The sequence below is a fragment of the Astatotilapia calliptera genome, chromosome 23, assembly GCF_900246225.1.
Source record: "Astatotilapia calliptera chromosome 23, fAstCal1.2, whole genome shotgun sequence".
In the NCBI taxonomy this organism is placed as follows: Eukaryota; Metazoa; Chordata; class Actinopteri; order Cichliformes; family Cichlidae; genus Astatotilapia; species Astatotilapia calliptera.
Window position 1 is genome coordinate 11883699 of NC_039323.1, and position 22603 is coordinate 11906301.

General features: G+C 41.6%; 1 protein-coding gene across 11 annotated transcripts in view; it reads left to right on the plus strand.

Moving 5' to 3' along the window:
- The window catches only part of celf5a (cugbp, Elav-like family member 5a), a 187360-nt gene that overhangs the window by 156389 nt on the left and 8368 nt on the right, over positions 1 to 22603 (plus strand). For 5 of the 11 annotated variants that reach the window (XM_026158996.1, XM_026158999.1, XM_026158997.1 and 2 more), the window contains exons 5-7: positions 875 to 954; positions 8908 to 9054; positions 16164 to 16329. In XM_026158996.1, the coding sequence (XP_026014781.1) occupies positions 875 to 954; positions 8908 to 9054; positions 16164 to 16329 (393 nt within the window). The remainder of the gene's footprint in view (positions 1 to 874; positions 955 to 8907; positions 9055 to 16163; positions 16330 to 22603) is intronic. The other 6 variants (XM_026159002.1, XM_026159003.1, XM_026159005.1 and 3 more) reach the window with 2 other exon arrangements.

Sequence of the window (22603 nt, forward strand, 5' to 3'; positions counted from 1 at the left end):
GAAAAAATGAAATTAGGTGAAATGGGGTGTAATTATAAAAGGACACGGTGGCTCAGTGGATAGTCCTGCTAGCTCAGACAACAGACCCAGATTTAGTCCACATGTGTTTCTGTGTCAGTCGCTGAGCATCTTTATTCGCTCTAGCTTTCTCACATTTTAATAAACTGAGCTCAGAGACCTGCATGAGCAGTCGGCTGGACAGTTACTGCAAGTTTCACAGAGAATGCATTTTCTTTTGTCTTGAATTAGATGGTGATGCATCTTTTAGTTTCTGCCCCTTCAATCATTTCTACTAAGGGTACTTTCTTGGTTGATTTTGAAAGAAAAAGGTATCATAGCCAGACCCTAAAGAGAGAAAATCATAGTTCTTTAAGGACAGTACAGCAAAGAGGTTTGATTGTTTCGGGCCTTGTTCAAATCAGAAGAAGTGATCAGAACATCTTGTCGTAGAAACAATTAATTGTTCTGAGAACCTAGATGGTTTGCTAGTTAAGTTTAGCCAGTTTAGCTCGTGTTTAATATGCACAGACAGGCATGTGGTGCTAAATAGCATGCTTTTCTGCTTCATCAGTGCAATCTCTTGCCTGCAGCTTCTGCCTGCTTGTCTGCCTGCCTAATGCCTGGAGTTGGGCAGCCTGCTGTGCAATGAGAGGCTCTCACTGCACAGCGATTTCTGTGGTGTCAAATATAATTCAACTATTATTATTATTAATTTATTAATATATTGTACACTGTTAAAGGCTCACTTGAGTGAACACTGTACAGGATATACAATATATTTCTCTCTATATTAATATATACATGTGTAAATGTACTTCTTTGTATGTTTGTGTGTGTTTACCTGTGTGCGGTGTGCATCTGCTCTTTCTTCCAGGTTGCGCCTTCGTTAAGTTCTCCACACACACCGAGGCTCAGTCTGCAATCAGCGCGCTCCACGGCAGCCAGACTATGCCAGTGAGTACAGCTGTCTCCCTCATATAAAAGCACAGAAACCCACTCAGGCCACAAAGCATCTGTAACATCCACAACACTTCAATAGCTGCAGTCCACGTGTCTTGCTATGGAGCTTTAAATTCTCAGCTTCGACGTTTGAATCAACTGAATCCATCTTTATAAATATGGCAGATTTTTAAAAAAAGATCCAAAAACAAATATTCTGCTGTCTTTGTAATTAACACGGTACTTGAAAAAAATCCTAATCTGATTTCCAGATAAAACTGTTTAGAGTGATAATTGAATTTTGGATGAGTCATCAATCAGTAGTTCTGTTTGCATAATCAGTGGATAGAACCCCAGTGTGAGATTACATTAGCTCCTTATGTAAGCACACTGTGTCCTCTGAATTCTCTCCGCACTAGCTTTACTGCGAGCACAAAAAGCTGTACTGCTCATTTGTATGTGTCTCGTGTTTAAGCAGGGTCCCTGTATACCTGATTGTGTCAAAATAAAAGCTACTTACTCTGCACTTCAAACCTGAATAGAGTTATTCTCCATGACATTCGGCGAGCGGACAGAGAGTCATGACTTGTTTTATACAGTAGCCTGAAGTATACTTTGCTTTCATCCTCGTTTTTGTTTCGGCAGCTCTCGTCTCAGAAAGGCTGGGACAGTGAACTCCCTCCCACCCTATCTCACAGGTGTTGTGTTTCACTGTATGATTTCATTATTAATGGTTGCCAATGTGTGGCTCGAGAGAGAGGAGCAGAGAGAACCACTTGAAGCCAGCTGTGCCATTTTGGCACAACCTCTGAGTCAATCTAAGTGCAAATGACTGCAGGTCATGAGGAAAGACTCTGGATGTCCATTTTCCATAGATACCCTCCTTCTGTGTTGCTCCATTCCCCTATCTCTGCTACCTCTCTGCCCTCGCTCGTCTCTCTTTGGCAGCCTCTCGGGATATTAGGCAATAGACTTGTTTACTCCACCTTTCACCACATTGGCTGCTGAATTATTCATCCAACTATAAGCAGGGTGCTGAAAGGATGAGGGGGGGAGACTTGGAGAGAGAGGGAGAATGAGACAGAGAGCGAGGGGGCAGAGAGAGAATGAGTGAATGGACAGGATTTATACCTCCTGCTCTGGTAAATTGATTATAGAAATCTGATCAGCATCTCATATCCTGTGGCTGCTGGAGGAGCAGGCACAGTGCGCCTGCCTTGCTGAGATTAGTGGACCTCCGATGGTCTATTATGCCTCAGCAGGACAGTTCTATTCAGAGCAGCGTGTCCGTCAGTGTAGCAAAGATCCTGGAAAAAACATGGGCCGCACATCCTGTGTGTTAATTTAACATCGTTTCGATTGCAGTCGAGCCACGACTGCAAAAAGAAGTCATGTACAAGCATGTTAACTGAATGAAAAAGCATTTATTTACCAAATGTTGAGGTGGATTAAAAATGAAGAAATCAAACAAAGAAATAAATGCCACTGACAGCCAAAGAGACAGAGAATTTATTATCAGGCAAATCAAACAAGCAATTCCCTCATTCCTTCATATTTCAGTCAAAAAGATGACAATAATAAAGACCTATAGCAGCAGTGGCTGAGGTGTACCGCACAGAATATTAACACTACAGCAAATGAACGCCAGCGCCCCAGAGCATGAACACTTGCTTCTTAGATTTTATGCGTGTGCACACAGACGTACATGAATGCATGTGTGCGCATGCATAAATATCTACAAATAGAAGCACTTTGTGGGTAAAACATTTGCATGAGCACATGCATGCACACTCGTTCTATACCGCTCACTGCCACATCCACGTCCAGCCACGGACTAGGGTCAAAGGCTCCCTGACTGATCTTATTTTCCAGCTCGGAGGACTTGAGCTGAATACATTTGTGTTATTCATGTAGAGAAGGAGTGGGCATTTTGTATGTATTAATCTGTGTGTGAGTTGGAAATGAAAAAGGAAATCTGCATCAAGAGACTGCACGAAGAGTGCTGGCCGCTGCATGCTTAGAAGTCCATTGTGAGCGTACATACACTTGCATTTGTTCCATATGTGGAACTACCCATCCGGCATCAGCGGCCGATCACACTCTAACCCATCATAATTCAAGCATAAATATCTCTTCTCACGTATACTCTGCCACCATCCCTTGATCACCAGCTGCTATCGCTGGTGTGCACGCACCACCAAAGTTCAGGCCACGAGTGCCTCAATTAAACATTTAAATTCTAGTGCTGTAGAGCAAATTGCTGGAATTCAGCAGGGTGATGTAGGAAGAAAGTCTCAGGACAAAATTACACAGAGATGACGGGGGTGTGGGTCAGGTCCGCAGAGCCATGCTGATTTTTTTTTCACTCCGTATGCGCAGCAGCTGAGTTCGAGGCAGTTTCAGCTGACACAGGAACTGAGATATAAGCAGCAGAGCAGGATGATGGAAGGATAAGCGCACAACAAAAGAAAGCAAATGAGGTAACGCTTGCTTAGAAGAGAGAGCTAGATGATTGAGAGTGCAAGAGAAGAAAAAAAAGAAGTTTAAAATTCATCTAAATGTGATTCCCCATCTCCTGAATCTTGTCAGTTACTTCAGACAGAGAACAGAGTACATATGCAAGTGCTACGAGTGCCAGGATTTAATACCCAATAAGGCACTTCTTTTAATGAAATGAAAGAGGCAGCCGATGCAGCGGTATACATATAAATACTGGCATAAGTAATAATCTTGTTGTGTACTCAATGAAATGTGGAGTGTTAATGTCAGTCTTTCACAGGGTTGATTAATCTTTGTGTTGCTGCTCCCTAAACAACATTCTGCTTTTATTTAAGTTAGGTCTTTAATTTCAATCAGTATTGTTTCTAGCAACTCAATTTACATTCTAATAACCAAACAAGTTCCCAGTCATCCATTATTATAAGAGCTAAGCTTGAATAGGAAGTCCATTTATCCTTCTATGGCTAGCTGGGGTAGTGTAATGGTTGGCCTCACTGGAAAAACAACCATAGAGTAACTCCGTGCAAATGCCAAAAATTAATAGTTATATCATATAAGAGTACTCTATACAGCTTTAGTATAATTCTGAACATGACTGAAGGAAATGCCTTTCACCGTGTATTTAGAACAAACTACGGAGATCCTGGACATTCGTGTTCTCTGCAGGTTCCTCCTACAGTCCAAAGATCTCCATGTTAGGTTAACTGAGCTGCAGCAAAGGTACTGACACAGACTAGAAAGAGAGAGCATATTTCTCCTATATTGGCTTCCCTTCACTGGCTCCCTGTTAAATCCAGAATCAAATTTAAAATCCTGCTCCTCACATACAAGGTCCTGAATAATCAGGCCCCATCTTATCTTAAAGATCTCATAGCACCATATCACCCCAACGGAGCACTTCGCTCTCAGACTGCAGGCTTACATAGAGTATTTAAAAGTAGAATGGGAGGCAGAGCCTTCAACTTTTAGACCCTTCTCCTGGATTCAGGAGACAGACACTATCTAGATTAGGCTTAAAACTTTCCTTTTTGCTAAAGAATATAGTTAGGGCTGGATCAGGTGACCCTGAATCCTCCTTTAGTTATGCTGCATAGGTGTAGGCTGCTGAGGGATTCCCAGTGTTTTTTCTTCATTCACCTTTTTTACTCACTGTGTTTTTACACTTCTCTTTCACAGTGTGTCTCTGTCCTGTCTTCCTCCTTTCACTCCGACCGCTCACAGGAGATGGTTTGGGTTTCCTGTGGTTCTCTTTAGTATTGTAGGGCATCTACATAACAACATAAGTGCCTTGAGGCACCTGTTATTATGACTTGGCGCTATATTATTAAAAGTGCCGTAAATTCTGTTAACTGGTGATTGTAAATCAGCCATAGGTGTGAATATGAGTGTGACTGGTGCCAATGGTGAGGCCCTGTAACAGACTGCCACTCTACTTGTATAAAAACTAAACAAAGGAAAGATTATACAGAAAATGTACATGTAATCAAATTACATAAAGTCAGTATGCATATTTTGAAATATTCTTTGAGTTTTGTTAAAAGATTGCATATATTAAATTAGTAACTCAATGTTACTAATTAAATTTTTTCAGATCTTTAGTTTCTCTAAGTTGAGGTCCTTTGTCTTGAAATGATTGAAAAGTTGAATGAATGACTGAATGACCTGCTGCGACTAACTGAGTAACAAAATTAGCAATTTGACAGATTTTGGCACTCGCATTAAAGAGATTTAAAGCTCTCCGTAGACTCTTCTTTTTACAGTCGGAATAACTTACTCCTATTAATAAAGTGTTTTGTGTCATTAATACACTTTTCTTTTATATCCATCTTTCCATCACACTGAATTATGGTTTGTAGCGAGCTGAAGCCTGTCACGGCGTTTGAAAACACTGGACAGGAGGCTTAGGATGTTCTGATCCTGAGATGCTTTGGCTGTGAAAATATGTTAATACCAAGTACCAATGTGATACCAGTGTTTAAGTTTAGTGTGTTTTCTTCACTGTGAGAAAGAAATTTTAAATTATACTTTACATATAAGGAAACATCAGCAGATTCTGAATATATAAATATAAATTTTCTGAATTGTTGGTATGAAAAATCTAACTTATGTGCACCTGTCTTATTTCAGATCAGCGCGAGAGTCATTAGTCTGCTGAAATCTGCTGTCATTTACAGTCACAGCAGTTTCTCCTTTCCTCCTCACGAGGGTGCGGAGCTGACAGGAGGCAGCTGAAATGCAATCACATTTAACATACATGTTGCTGCGTTGACAACAACAAGTTGTGTTACTGCAAGTATAATTAGAACTTACACCAAACCAACATCCTTCGAGCTTCCTGCTGACCAAACATGATGAGAGTGAAAGTAAAAGAGTGACTCAGAGAGAGTGAAACTATCACCATCTGCTTTTTTTCAGCTCACAGTTTGCAGTTAAATTTGAAAAAAAAAACAACAACATATAAACAGAAGCTGTTGCCTTCAAACTCCTGACATCCTGTTGTGGACAGGTTGCTGGACCATGGCAGAGCTTCTTAAAATAAATGTGAAAAACATTCCGACTGTATTATGTTGATTTGGAGTGTTGTAAAATTTTTAAAGTATTTCTTAATAGGTGTGCGAACAAAGTTACAGCATGACTGACCCCAAAATACAGGAACACCATAAAGGTCTTCACTGTGAGACACTTGAAGCCAAGACACAGACTGTATCTCCCAGTACTGGACAGAGAACCAATCTTCCTTCTAAGTTATCAAATGCAAGCAGGCATTAAAGTTAAAAGAATATGAAATATATATCACTAGGTATGAGGCTTTATCTCCTTCATTCACATGAGGGTTTGCAGCTTGTGCAGCTTGAGCAGACACCAACACAACCATCCTTGGCAACGAGAAGAAGCCATAAAGAGGCAGGCTTTCCTTTTGGTTCTAAGTCTCTGTAGTAGCTTTTTATCCTTCCTGTTTAACTCCCGCTTCTTCAGTGGCTCTCTAGGCAGCTGGGAGACACCCGGCAGGGGGATTCTGCTCACACTTGGCAGCTTAAAAATTTAATGAGACTTTCACTTCACACTTCATCCTCTTCTCTTTATAGCAATGGAGATTCTGCTCGCTGATATCCTGACAGGCCTAAATGGGAAAACCTCTGAGATAAACAAATGTGGCAATGGACGCTTAGCCGACAAGCCATAAAATTTACGTGTCCTTAGGAGAAACAGTGGGAGGGCAGTCTCAGTGTAGAGACCTTGAAAAAAAGCTTTGCAGCGAGTGGGACATACATGCAAGCGTATGAAAGCAAATGGCACAAGGCCCTTGTATAATAAGACAGGCCAATAAACTTTGTTTCTCAAGAAGGGACACTTTAGTTCTAGATGGCAAAGGGCTGACTGCAAAGTTCCAACTTAATCTCCTTAACCAGAGGAAAAGCTCATAGTTCTCATTACCAAAGAGCGACCTTAAATAGCTTCTTTAACTGTGAAGGCGAGGTAAAATATTCAATATATACTAGAGCATCTTGTCTGTATTCTGCTGCACACTCCCAAAGTTAAACCTCATAGCAAGGTTAATCGTACAGATAGTAAAATGCTCGACAACAACAAACGCTAAACTTGCAATTGTGTCACTGTCAACCTTGAAGTGTCTCTGCTTAGTGTTAATATATGAGGTTTTGCTTAAGAGATTGAGAAGCATTAAGAATTTTTTTATTGTGTTTTTCTATCTCTTGTTTCTGTATTTGTTATAGAATCGTATATGAGTCAGAGTGAATGCAAGGCGTCTTATTCCCATCTGATAGAATTGCATTAGCACTGCACAAGCTAATTTCTCATTAGCCAGAGCCAGTAAGTGCTCAATTCGTCTGTTAGCCAACTAGCCTGCCAGTCAGTCAGTCACTCAACTTGCTATACAGTCAGTCTTTTAGTCACACAGCCGACTAACCAACTGACCATTGACATATAGTACTGCAAGCCTGTAGTTCAACCAGCTAGCCAGGCTAGTTGGCTAACTGTCACTCAACTAGCTATACAGTCAGTCTTTTAGTCACACAGCCAACTAACCAACTGACCATTGACATATAGTACTGCAAGCCTGTAATTCAACCAGTGAGTTAGCCTGGAGGAGAGGGCTTGTGGGAATATTGAGAAATGTGGGGAGAAAGGCAAAGGAAGAACATAAAATCCATATGCTACAGTCGAAAAGGTCCAATGCCTGTCTTTGACCGTTTTTTGCTGTCTGTAGATATCTTTATTAGAGCGATACCTCAGTAAGGGAAAACACACAGAAAAGAGCATAATAAAGTCAAATTAATTATGCAATAATAACCTGCTAATGCAGATGCCATTTGTAACTATGCACCTGTTGTCCAACACAGCTTCTTCGATATTTGACTCAGATCCAAAACATTACCGCCTTTAGAAGTTTGAAAACTATAACCCAGTCCAGGCGCTTTACCAGTCACCACTGCTATTGACAATCTTGCATCAATTTCAGGGAGCCTCCTATCGTGACTGACACACAACCTTTCTACACTGTCAGATCAGAGTAATATTTCGGCCTTTTATGTGGATCGATTGGCCTGTTTGGGGGCGCAGAGGGGAGGAGAGGCGGAGCACACAAAAGGTCAACTGTAGCGCTAAATCATTTGAAGATTCTTTAATGAAGGGTGTGTGGCAGACACACCTGCTGGTTTCATTATTGGGCTGCAAAAAGGGGTAATAGTTTTGATATAGAAATGAATTGCCAAAGACACAGAAACGAGGAGGAGACTCAAACGGAAGCTGGGCAGAAGGAGAGAAATCGCCCTGAAAAGAAGAATTTTCTTTGAAGAGCACTTCTACCCAGGCCAGTAGGAACTGCTGTGCATTGCAGGTCTTTTAACCTTAACAAAGTAGCTCTGATGTTACATATATGTACCGTACCGGATAGGGAAAAGCCTGGAAGGGCATGAGGGATATAAACTATTTATGATATAAACAGTGAGTCGGCTTTGCCCTGAGTGACTTTGTGTATGTCTCTCTCTGACTGAAAGAAAGCAGGCTGATCCTGTCTGCATATCTGAGCTTTTCACTCAATAAATAGAACATTTTTATTCTTAACGCAGCTGTCCGTTTTATGTTTATGTATGCCAGCCACAATTTTCTGCAGTAATGAAAAGCAAATCTCTGACACACAATTAGAGATGCTCACTAGGTATCGATGTTAACAGCAGTTGTTGTTGCAAATGAACATGGCAGACTAAGAAATTTGAAATAATAACCACTAACGTTCTTAATGCAGTTTTTTTTTAAGTGTTGGTTCACAGCTGTCTCTAAATGTGTAGTTAATCATAAATGCAAATTTTCTCAAGGCCTTTTGCGTATATGTATGTACCACATTCATTTGCTGAGTGTAAGTGTGAGGGCTACATGCAGTTAAGTGGCTGTTTGTTCCCTCATCTGATTTCTTCCCTTTTTTTCTTTCTTTCCTTCTAACTCACTCAGGGTGCTTCCTCTAGCTTGGTGGTCAAATTCGCCGACACAGACAAGGAGCGCACCATCAGACGTATGCAGCAGATGGTTGGGCAGTTTGGCATCTTTAACCCAGCCATCGCCCTTCCCTTCAGCACCTACAGCTCTTACGCACATGCGGTGAGTTGGAAAAGGCATATGTAGCACACACAGTAGACTTTAAAGGGAGAAACAATAAGATTATATTTCATTTTATGCATGGATAATGGATCTTATTACTTTGTAGTACACATACTTAAAATTTTAGTAGCAGTGAGTTTCATATTCTGGCAATGTTTCACATCTTCACTCTCAAACAATGACATTTTAAAGGATTTGATATACTGTACCTAACACTGGAAGAAAAATGTTAAAAATATTTTATCTACTATCATTAATCACCATAAGCATGTATTTGCATTTGAGTAGGCAAGGAATAAGCGATGTGGCGACTGGAAATCGTAGAAAGTCAGTAGCATTCAGCGAGTCCAAGTGGCTCCAACTTCAATTTTTCTCAATATCGAGGCAGTTGAAGCGACTATCAACAAAAACAAGCCACGATGTATTTCACCATCTGACGAGGTAGTAAACATATTACAGGGTTACCTAAGCAGCTGGAGTTGCTAGCGACAAATCAACAACCACAATGAGATGTCCAGCGACTATGTCGTTCCCCTCATGGTGGAACTGTTTTGCTTTAAAACTCTTATTTTATCATTTTTAGCCACAGCAGGCATTGGATAAAACCTAGCAATTAACTTGCTTTTAACTCGTGCATAGTGGCACATTTATCAGCTGAAAAGACAGAAATGTGGTAAACAGCAGACCAGAGTGACTACGATTGGGCCTCATTCATCGGTGGCTGGAAACGCTCAGCATAAATCCTGCTTTTGATTAATACAAAGCGACATTAACTCTTTATCAAGCAGACATAAAGCTAATTAATTTTTGACTTATTAACCTGAAAGGCAATATATTAAAGTGCTGCGCTCGCAGTATCTTCTGTATTGGGGGCAGTTGTTTACACTGCCCCCAAGTGGCCAGAAGATATGTGAAATCGTGTTTGATTCAAGAATTTGTTCCAACAGCCAATGAAAGCTGCAGATGGTAGATATTATATTTGGAGCCAACATCTGGAGAATTTATACCCTTGTGCCATCATCATAACTCATTTCATTTAAAACAATTAGATTTTAGGTATGAAGGCAGAATAACAAAATAGTGTAATTTTAATGTGGCTTGGACTCCATTTTTTCCAGTATAAATCTACAAAAATTCTGAAATCAAAGTTCTAAAAAAGGGAAACATGTTGGTGGTTTGAACGTAGGCTTTTTAACATCTTTTACTTAATAATCCATGTTGGGATGATGACTGACCAAAGTGTTAGAATTTACATCAGTCACACAGGCAAATAATTAAATGAGGATTCCGCTGTTGCAGTGAAACGTCTTTGAGCGAATTCACTGCACGCAGACTCTTTGTTCGCTGCTTTTTTCCCTGTTTTTCCTTACTTAGCAGATATTGTTGTAGGTGAAAATTAGCCTGGCAAACTATCATCACTGCCATCAACACCACTTTCAGCTCTCCTACTCTTAAACAGTACTGCCATTCCATTAGTGCCTGGATTTCAGCACTCTCAGCACGTAGACGCGCACACATTTGGTTAGCTTGTACCCTCCAACCCCTTCATCAGCTTCACTCTGCCCTCCCCCCCCCCCCCCCCCCCCCCCCAGGGCATGGCACCATACACGCACACAGCAGACCCTCGGCTCTTTGATGAGTTCAGACAGCCTGTGCAGCCCCTCTCACCAATCGCCCCCTCTACCCACTATCACACTGCTTCTCTACCCTTCCCCTCTCCCTCCCACTGTCCCTCCCTCTGGGCCCATGAGATGCTTCAGGGGACACAGTTGACTCAGAATATTCCATGGGCAACTTATCTGCACACAAACTTTCTTCTCTCCTGCTGAGGCAGAGCACACACATGCACCCCCTCAGTGCATATGCCACCGCATGCACATACAGACACACTAACTACTTGAAGAAAACTAAAATCAATTGAATTGGGTTGGATGAAATGCTTTCTGTCCGACTCTGTGATAAATACCTGGGCTTTAATCGCCTAAATGCACGCGATCATCTGTGGAAAATATAATTTACAAAGAAGGAGCAGTGCAAAATCATCTTCTCCTGTACTTACTTAGTTGTTAAAGTTAAATATTTTTTCCAATTTCTAAATGCTAGGATTAATTGTTGATGTTAGCCGGGTCTTGGGGGCTTATCCATTTCCCTCATTTTCATATCACAGCCATGGGACCCACTGTGAAATGTGCAAATTGACCATCCCCGAGTAATTGCAAGGCCATCTCTTGTGCTCTCTCCAGTAAAACTCCCACCTTCATTACCATTCATGAAATGCAGCCCTTTCCCAGAAAATGTGGAGAAATGCAAATGTTTAAGGGGTGGTGGAGGCAGTAGCGGTCTGCAGGGAGACCATTGTGGCCCGCACAGGTTGGCCATGACTCTTATTTACTGTGGCACAGACCCGTGTCGACTCATACAGGCACACACAAGAGTATACACACTCACGCACAGTGCGCAGTAAATGCTCTTTCTCACTCCCCTCCCCACCCCCCCTCATATATACATATAATACGACAAACAGCAGGATGATGCGAGGAAATTGAGTTCGGAGTGAACGTAACAAGGGCACGGGGGATACTTTGGCATTAGAGAGAATCAATTACCATTAAATCTAAAGGAGAAATTGCACATATATGGTTTCTTGACAGAAAGATTACACAGCATGAAAGATGTTAGTGAAGGTGAAATTTTCCTTTGTATTATGTATGCTATGTAATAGCATATAATCACTTTGCCAAAATAAAGAAAGTTGGTTTAGAAACGCTGAGGCAGGCCAACCTTGGAGATAAACTCATTCCAGCTTTTGATAAAGTAATGAGTGTGCAACAGACAGCAATGGATTATCAGCAAGGCGCTTATTTTCATATCTTCCTTACTAAATGAATCTAAATACTGGTAGGGTCTGTTAGGTAAGAAATAATGTGGAATAAAGAGGAATATTAGTTATCTTGCATGCAGGTGTGCAGCAGTTATGAGTACAGTTGCATCACTGGTGCTGACTAAATGCACGCGGCGTGCAGCCTTGCTTCGCCTGTAGCCACAAGGAGGGTGCTGAAACGATACGATGAATGTTTCTTTGCTGCAAGATAAACTACATATATTCCCCAAAGACCAAAAAGCTGCAGTGACAGAAAAAAAAAGAGTTTATCTCTAAAGACACGCTATGCGTTTTCCTACTCTCCATATACACTAGCCAAGAGAAGAAGAGGTGGCACGGTATGGAATACAGACATTGGGAGAGCTCGTATATATAGTCATAACCAGCAAATACAGTAAATGGTAAATTCAAAGAGCTACCTCTCCACTACAGCAGTGGATAGGATTATAGAGTTGAGCTGACAGCCAGTAAATTGGATTTTAGTCAAACCAGGAGGAGGAGGGGCCTCTGAACACAAATTGGAGGGGGTACAACACTGACAACATATGCCAAAAATGAGAAATGTGCCATTTTCACGATCGACACAGACACCGGTGTGCTCTGACAGGAGACATCCTATTTGCAAAAGGTGATTTTATAAAACACAAGGCAAAGGAAAACGAGAGTGAGATTCCATGTTTCAGTCCAGCGTTAGTGATGAGTTATAATAGTTCTCCCGTGAAACGCTGAATGCGAGTGGTAAAACCAGCTTTTATTGCTTTTTGTATTTCCCCTTCACGACACAAACATCACATTGGCACACAGTTAGATGTGACAAAAGTCACTTTTCTTCTCTCATCATCTTAAGTGGCGTCTCTTTGTGAGGCTGGCCGTTTCAGCTTTCCCTGGTTCCTCTGTGTTTGAGTTAAAGTGAGAAGTTTCCTCCAGCACTTTGGCCGCCTTGCCTCCCTCAAAGATGCATTAGACAGAGCGTGAGATAGCTAAACTAGAGGAAAGCAAATGGTTTAACTTGGTGCTAATAGTGACAGTGTGTGGGTGGATCAGAAGGGAGAATGATGGCTATAAACTCACATTAGGAAACATCTCCCCCTGTTGGAGGGACTCGCATTCAAAAGGCACACATGAGAAATGATGGTTACAGATTACTGCATCATTTGGCTGTACTATAAACTGCCCCCGCACGTATGCACCAGCATGTGTGTGGCCTGATTTCACTGTGAGGACAGGCTTTGGACAGCTCCTGCATGCGTCTAGACACACACACACATGCACGGTACAGCAAAGTGCATCAGAGATGAAAGAACCTATTATAATCTTTCTGTGAAAATACAGCCTTCGAGCATGGCGGTAACAAATGAGGCCCTTGAGTTTTATCCTTCAGTCTTTTAGTTATCCTCATTGACCCACTGTCTCTCTCGCTCACTTATTTTTTTTTTTTTCCAACCTATTTCACCCCCTCTCTCTCCTCCCCTCTCGCTCCGTCACTGGCTGGTTGGGCTATAAGGGGTCACATGTGACAGTGCTGAGAGTCAGCGAGTCACAGAGCAGCGCTACAGAGATAATTGCCATGTGATAAAGAGGTGATTGCCTGCTAGCACCAGGGGAGAGTAATGCCATCAGGTTGCAATAAAAAAGCAGATGTCTGACACTAAATGAATGTTGCTGGAGCCTGGGCAACTTTCTTTGCTCCCTTTCATCTCGCACGTTTCTCTTTTGTCCCCGTTGTTTCTGTCCGCCTGTTCCTTTCCTCTTCCGAGAGGAAAAGAAAAATGGAAGAAAAGGTTGAGTCTGATGATGATGAAGACTCAGTTGTGCTCATTCTTTGCCAGAGACATTTGCTATCTGTTGGGTAGTGCATAAATAAAGGAAGAGGAATGGCTTTTGAATATAATGCCTTTGAAATTTTGCACAAAAGGAAGGGGGAAAGCGTAGACATATGAAACATAAAATGGAATGACTTTGAAAATTTCAGTCAACATAACCACTATGGTCTTTATTTTATTTATTATTAAAGACCAGAGTGTAATAACCACTGCTTTCCAACATAACTGCATGCTTCAGTTTCCAATTTGCTGGTATGAATTGATTTGCTGAAGCATCAATTAATTCGAGAGCTGCTATCCATGACAATCTGACGGCCGGCATGAAGGATTGCATTATCTAAAACATGCCTTGGGAGAGAAGATAGTATTCTGGGCATGCCAATATTTACTTCCACTGCGTTATTACAGCATCCGGACCTGCAGGTTGTACAAGGTCACAGGGCTGCCAATGGGTTCAAGCTTATTAGAGTCATCCCAAAGTCCCTGGTACCTCAAGACTAAATAAATAAATAAATAAACAATAGGTGGTGTTTCAGTAAGACTCTTCCTCCTGATGTCCAACCCTGTTCACGTCCTAATAGGAGGGCAATCACAAAATTGCCAAAGCAAGTGAGCCCTAGAACCTCTGGACCTATTTGTTTCTATGCCACTGCTTTTGTTTAGTTTCTTGTTCCATTTCAGGCTCTTTCAGCTATATCCTCTTAAAGCCTCAATTCATCTTATTTGGAAAGAAATGGATGATCCCCATTTGTCATGCTGATAAAATTATGCAAATGACAAAAGGCGTTAATAGATAGCAATGGCAAGGCATGTGGTTAATGGATGAGATGCCAGCACTGGGCATTCTACAGCAGGACAGCTGCTTTCAGGTTACCTGACAGGGGCACTAAGGGAAAATAATTGGCTTTTCCGTTGCAGAGTCCACATGCAAATACAAGCAGAGTGACATTCTATACCTTCGCTGTCTCACAATGTCATCATTAGCATTAGTCCCAGTGGCGGAGGAGTTTGATTTCTGCTCATACGAGTCTCAGGCCATGGCCATCGGTGGCTCTCCAAAGAGATACAAGCTATGCAGTATTAAACAGATGCAGAGGCGAGGGCAAGAAGCTGGTCCAGCTGCGTTTGTATTCCTATACCGCACAGTTCTGCATGTCTGATGGGAAGCTTCACAGCCTGCAAAAGATTGTTGAATCCCCAGATAAACCCACAGGTTCACAAACTGTACACATGAATGTACCAAGATGGATTTTCTTCTGATTTCAGTATTCAGCTTGGGGTTTGCACAGGAAGAGTTTAAGTTAAGCACAGAAGCTCAAATATTCTCTGTCATGCATGTTGTGTGAACAGGTGAGTATATGTGTGGGTGCACTTCAAGGCAGCGGTGCATGTGAGCATTTCCTGTGCACATGAATAAGCACTCTGCGTTTGATGGAAAATAGCTTCAGCGCTCACTTCTTACTTCATGCTAAGCAGAAATGCAGAGCGAATGAAAGACTATTGATTTGATCTCTTTGTGGGATCGGCCAGTGGGTGAAAATTGACTGCTATTAACCAACTGACTGTATATTACTAACATAGTCTGAAACCCGAGTTGCTCGCTAAGCTGACATTAAAACATTCGTTTGATGAGTCACAGTCTGAAAACAGAGTCAAACAACATTTTCGGCAATGAATAACTTTTCAGTGGCAAAGACTTTGGTCATTTACTGAAATCCCAATCCCAAATATATTCCGCCTTTCGTTTTGTTACTGGTTTCTGCCTGAATTAAAAAACAAGAGAAACTTAAAATATGGATGAATGTCAGGATACATCATCACAAATACATCACAGAAATTAGGAACGAGTCCGAGGAGCAGGGGGAGGGGACGTCTGTGGCATTTCTATAGCTACAGCAAACAGTATTGTGAAGTTTGACAATTGTAAGGGGGGAAAAAAAGCATTGCAACTCTGCAAACTTTGCCTGTTCCCTGAGTACAGAGATAATGTGCACATGTCAATGCCTTGATTTGTGTGAGCCCAACAGACAGCTATTAAATCGTTTCTGCAGCTGGTGACAGGCTTCCAGCTGGGAGGAGAGACAGATTCACTAAACATAGGTTGACAGGCTTCTTTTTTCTTCTCTTTCTTTTATTCCGCTCTACTTTCTCTGTACTTTTCATGCACTATCCATCCATCAACCTCAACATACATCCCTCCCCTCTGTTCTACCCGTGCTATGTTTCTCTCTTGCTCTCCTTCTCCCGTCATTTTTTGACTACTTTGCAACTTACTATATTTTTCATTACCATCTGTCCTCCCCTGACCTTCCTTACATCCCTTCTACCTGCTGCTCCCTCCTGTCTCACACGCCCCATCCGACCATCCTTTCCTCCACCCATCTCTCCGTGTCCCTCTTCTTTAGCTCATGCAGCAGCAGGCAGCCATCATGGCAGCAAGCCACGGAGGTTACCTCACGCCTAGTGTGGCTTTCCCCGCCACACAGATCCACCAGATGGGGGCGCTCAACATCAACAGCCTCCCGCCCACCCCCATGACCCCGGTGTCGGGTGAGTTTCATCAAACCCTGGGTGAGCAAACAGTTTCATTCCCTTTCCTCTTGCTTATGCTTGTTTCTTTGTACCAGACCAGTGAATGGAACATGCCTGTATGTGCATTTACATGTTAGCCTTTATGTGCACAAGCCAAACGAAAGCGTGCCTCATTTCTGGTGATCCAACATGATTCCTCTGGAGGGAGAAAAAATGAATAAAAAAGTGGGATTTGCATGTTTATGTTGTTTGTGAATGCTAACAATATTTGGGGTTAGTGTAGTAGCAGCAGAAGAGGGAATATCAATAAGTAACTTTACAGATAAGCCGCTAATTTCCCCGTAGTATTTTGACCTTGTGCTTTAAAGCACTTGTGCATGATCTGCATGCACTTGGTTTTGTTGTCCATAACAAACACCTCCTATGCAGATCCATTACAGAGGAAAGGGAAGGACTTTGAAACACCTACCTACTGCCTAACATTTGCTTATTCAGCAGTGTTTCATTTTTCTTGAGACAGAGAACTTCAAGATTCTCCACTCAACAAAAGCATGAGCCAAAATAAATAATACAGTAGCAAAGTCTTTGTTGTGCTCCCCTCATCTACTTTGCCAACACTGCAGTATTGAGTTTTTAAGGTGATGTCTTTGGTAACTTTAAACCAGTCAGTGTGAGCATCATCAGCACAACAAGGCCTAGTTTAGGGTTTTCTTTATAGGCATCATAAGAATCCCGTTTCTGCAGAAATTGCTGTGCTTTATCAAATTCCTGCTGAACTGCAGTTTACGTTGGGGGGAAAAAAAAAGTTGGTATTTTTTTTAATTTACAATTTTTCTGTCGTCCAGCTTAACACAACCAACAGTCAGTTGGATTAATAAGTGAGAAAATGAAATGTTAGGGACTCTTCTTAACCATTAAATTTACCCTTTAAAATCAATTTATATACATTTACAAAAAGTGAAAGAATGGAACATGGCAGTGGGCACACATGCCGTATGTGTAACGTATAATTTTCACCTTCAGCAAATATATCCAGAGAGGAGACCCATTTGTCAAAAATGCACAGTGATGTTTTCAGTGCAGTGTGTGCACTTTTGGGGTGGCCGTAATCAATCCGAGACAGTGATTAAATGTGGAGCTAAGCGTTGCTGAGAAACTCATATTTTGATGCGTATACCTCTGACAGTGCTCGAATTCACATCTTTGTGTTCAGCATGCATACCTGTATTTGGCAACACAATAGTGCTGATGAAAGACAGTGCAACTGAAAGGCTAGGAACATCTCTCCCTGCCTCCCTGCCCTTCTATCTTCCCCTATCTCTGCGTGTGCGTGTGTGTCCGTGTATACATAGCTTTGTGGGGACCAAAAATCGGAAGTTTACGATGCTTGTGGGGACCAACAGCCCTTCCCATGAGTTTGAAGACATTTTTCAGACTCAAAATGTGGTTTTAGTGTCAGGGTTACAATTGGGTTACAGTTAGGTTTAGGCTGAGGGTAAGGATTAGGTTTTTGATGGTTAGGGTAAGCGGCTAGGGAATGCATTATGTCAATTAAATGTCCCCACAAAGATATGAAAACACATTGTGTGTGTGTGTCTGTGTGTGTGAGGGCTTTGTCCAGTCTCTTCTCTTCTGCACTGAAAATCAGTGTCTAACTCTAAAGGAAGTAATGCTGATTTTGCTTTTGTCTGTAATTCAGTGTTATAGATAGTTATCAGTTCTTGGGAAAACAGTAGAGAGCAAGATATTTGTGGTCATGGGGCGTAAGAGGAGAATCACAAGTGTCTTTAAGCCCGTGATCCTGATGTGTATGAAGTGGTGCTATTTATGTATTTTGACCATGCCTCTATGCAAGCTTCCATTCACTGATTAACTTTTCTTATTGCATGTAATACATTTTTAATCCCTGAGAGAAATCATCAATTTCGTGAAGTTCCAAGGACTATCATTAATATAAAATATCTTATTTCCCCTTTCTTCATTGGTTATTATGAGTGTGGTTGCCAGCAGTTGCAGCAGTGGTAGACTAACGTGCTGCTTTGGTATACACAGCTATTTTCTCTCTCCCTTCTCACACTTGTGGCTATGACTTATTTAGAGTTCATTGAATACATAACATTACTGGCAAGGCTGTCTGTATAAGTAGGCCAAGAGACTCTGACACTACTGAGAGACTGTAGGATGTCTGCCACGAGTCAGTGGAATTATTCATTGTAATATCAGAATCTGTTTTTTGGGGTCTGGGAGCACAGCGCTTCTCTGCTTCAACAGAGGTTTAATTTATGCATTAAGACGTCTCATCAGCTTAATTAAATTCTGACATTTGGCAGTTGTGTACAAAAGCATAAAAGGTAGAAAGGTTAATGTCCCCTTTCCTTGTGAAATGAGAGCTATTACCTATTGATAGCCATACTACTGCCTTTCTGAGTGACACATACTGCTCTGCATTAACATAAAGCTCCAATAATGGTTTTATAGATGAAAACCCTTCCCGATCTTGGGATAAAAGTGTGATGTGACACTAGTCTTTTATTTAAATGATCTCCATAACCTCTGCAACATACCAAACCTTGTTTGACAGCAGGCTTAAGTACAAAGAGGCTCCGAGGTTAAGGGTGTTACCCTGAAAACAATGAGACATCCATTTGATCAACAGATGCACAGCATTTAAGCTTGATGGTGCATAAGCCGTTTGCCAGATGGTTCAGCTGATTAGAGCATGTATCCTTACAATGATGCATGATGATGCTTTTTGAAAATAATGTTCACCAGGTGCCGCTCCCTGAGTGCTGCAGAAGAAATAAAAGTTAAACAAAAGAAGAGAGAGAGAGGAAAAGCTGGATTAAGAGGGGGGGGGGGGGGGAGATAAAGAGGGTGAGGGAGGAGAGGAAGGAGAAATGGAGAGAGATGTGAATCCCGCTGGGTATATGTGGTGAGGAACACGCAGTGTCAAGAATGCTTTGTTAGGATGTGAGAAGTGTGTAATCAAAGTCGCTCTAATGTTCTGTTGCATGGTGCTGCTCTACACTGAAGATGTGCATGCACAAGTGCATATTACATAAAGTATAGTGCAGATGCTCCACAGCAAGAGACGAGCCCGTTACACTTAGAGCCAGCCCGAATGTGCCACAACATCCCTGCTGGATTCAAACATGGCTGCACCATGGATACGGAACACTTCGGTGGTGACAAAGCACCAGGAAACTAATGAGCTGTTTGACGTGATGATCTTTCTTAATGCCACCTGTCCTCTATGGCTTCCTTGCACTGGCAAGGACTAATTCTAACACAAACAATCAAAGGACAGGTAAGCGAAGATATTTATTTAGAACAAAGCGTCAACTATCCTTCACGTTTAGATCAAAACATCACATCCAAGGATAGCAACAGTCTGTTCAGAGCCAAAGGAAACAGCTGGAAAGATGAATACCTGTGTGTCCCAAGTGATGGTGTGACCTCGAGCTTTCAGTCCTTCTTAGTCTGAAATATGCTTTTACTCTAAGTGCTTTCTTTAAGGCTGTAGAGATGTCTTTCCAGTGCAGGCAAAGGTAAAAAAATAAAAATTTAAAAAGTGGCTTGTTTTTCATGACACTTTGTCTGACGGATGAGTTGCCATTGTTCCTTAAATGCAAATGTTTCTTCTCAGCTTTTAGATTAAACCGTGACTCTGGCATCAAAATAATTACATTTCTCAAAATTAGAAGTGAGAAAAAGGTAGCCCTTTTTCTGTTGCCTTCAAGTTTGTTCAGAGGCCACAGGCACTCTTCTTGCCTTGACCAGATTTGATCTCCGGTGCACGCAGGCAGTGGAGCTTCACAAGCTGCCCAGCTGGTCTGCTCAGGCATCTGAAAGCCAGGCACATTGCTTTGGTCAGTGTATTGAATGCATATGAGCTTCAGAAGTAGAGCAGGAAGCACTGGAGGCTTAGTAGTCTGGAAGGTTTTTGTTTTTGTTTTATTATCTAATATTTATTTAGTAATAAATGATTTGTCGAGTTTCACATAGTTTCATTTTAATATCAGCTGAAAAAATATGTTATAATATTTTTCGTATAAACTAAAGCAAATTAAGATTGTATATCACATGATTATACATTTAGAGGTTGGAATCCTTTTTCTGGCGGCTCACTTTGCTCATTGCAGTGTGCAGGGAAATAAATTGTGTGGTCTAGAAGTGTGTGTTTACGCTTGCCTGAAAGGCTTGGAGGTCTCTCTCTGTTATCTGTCCAGCTCTGTACTTGGGGAACTTGTTTCATATTTGAATTGCAGTTTGGAGGAAGATTCTGTACGAGAAGGTGCTGCTGAGCCTAGAGTGCAAATGAGTCTGGAAATAGATTAGCATTGCATATAACATATGGTCAGGGGATCCTTTCAGTAGTTGCATTTTTATTAATTTTATCAAGCATGCCAAAGTGAGGACTGTAAGTGAAGCACCCTCCAAGACACTATAGATATGCAATTTACAGACTGTGGCTCAAGCTGTGGCCACTGGTTTCTCCCCATGAGGAAGATGTTGATTAGGTGTTTGAACTTTTACGCTATGGGATTTGTTCCCAACAGATGCTAGACGCTGGCATCATTAAAGTGCAGTTCAATCTTTGCTGGAATCCTTTTCCTCAGGTGTATTGTGTGTTAGATCCCAGTCTGCTGTTGGATTTTTTTCAGTTTCTTGTTTGTTTAGCTCTCATTTGCCATTTTTATTTTAAATATCACTTGTGCTGTTTCATATATTTTTACCTTCTGTACTCATGTTCCCACCCACCCATTGTGAATACCTGACCTGCCGTAGTTCATGCCAACCTTGTCCTTCCCTTTCATCTGTATGCTGCCTTTTTTCCTTATGTGAATAATGTTCCACGCATTTTTCTTTCTGCATAACTTCCGTTTCAAACTTTTCCTTGCATTATTTCCGTACTGCTGCCTCCAGTGTTTTTTCTATGTACTAAAAATCTACCATGAGTAAGAATTTTTTCTTTTTTTTGGAGTTCCATGCTTTTGAGTCTTTCTTCTGTTGGAATTTCATCACGTATCATATGTACTCAGTATAACAAAACTAAAGTAGCCCCAGGATCTGTAAAGTGGAGCTAATGTTGAGGTTCCTTAAACTTGCCTTCCTTTCGATGACCAACAGTAAAGTTAGTATAAAATTTAATGCAGGAGCTGCTCTGCTTCTCGCTTGGTTTATAATGTCATTGCACATTTTCTTCTTGAATTTATGTTTTCAATCGCCATTCTTCAAGTCTTATTTAGTAAAGAAGGATGATTGTTTTTAGAATAAACAAAAATAGACAGTCAATGGTTACTCTCAGTCGGAATGTCCCCACATAGCAAAAATGGTATGGCCCCAATCTGGACCACACAATGTGCTTACACGTCCCCACATATCGCAAAGAATAACGGCCCTTTGGTGGCCCAGATCTGGTTTGCCAGAGGTGGCCCACAAATGGGCCAGTTGCAGAAACACTGCTGGCCCTGTGATGCCCCAGATGACAGCCTAATGTGTACCTTAATCAAACCATGTAATAACAACAAGTGGCGGAACATAATAGTGCAAAAGTAACATGGAAAATCTCCATTCAGACAATGAATGGAATGATTCTTATATAGCACTTTCCTACTCTTCAGGATTCCTCAAAGTGCCCTCTACAACATGCCACATTCACCCAATCACACACTTTCTCTAAACTGAGACTCTAGCAGAGACTGGGTTCGAACCACTAACCTTCCTATCAGTAGGTGGCCTGCTCTACCTCCTGAGCTACGGCCACCTACAAGGAAAGATGAGTAAACCGTCACTAGGTTTTCGATAAAGTTTACACTCACGAACCTGTCAAATCTGTATTTGAAACGTTGGCTATCACAGCAGTATAGTATTGCAACATGGCATTTGGGTCTGCTCACTAAAATAGGAAAATAGGAACATAAATAGTGCCATCATTGCCAGACCTGGCCCACATCTGGTTGACATACACCCTGCCAGGACACCAGTCAGTCAGAAGTGTCAGCTAGATGCTGGATCCGGGCCAGACCTGTTTTCTATGGGCCTGGGCCACATAAACAAAACCATAATCGAGCCAGATATGGCATGCCATCTCATAGACAGTGCCATCTACTTCAGGCCTGTCCCATATCTGGATGACATACGTCTTATCATGCCAGAAGTCAGCCAGCAGTGCCGGCTTGATACCAGATCCGGGCCAGACCTGCTTGCTATGTGAGTCTTTGATGGCCAACATGTTGAAGTTGTCACTTCATAATGGAAGTTCAGAAACCATAGTGGCTATGTCCACTGCAATTTTACTAGTATTTATTTT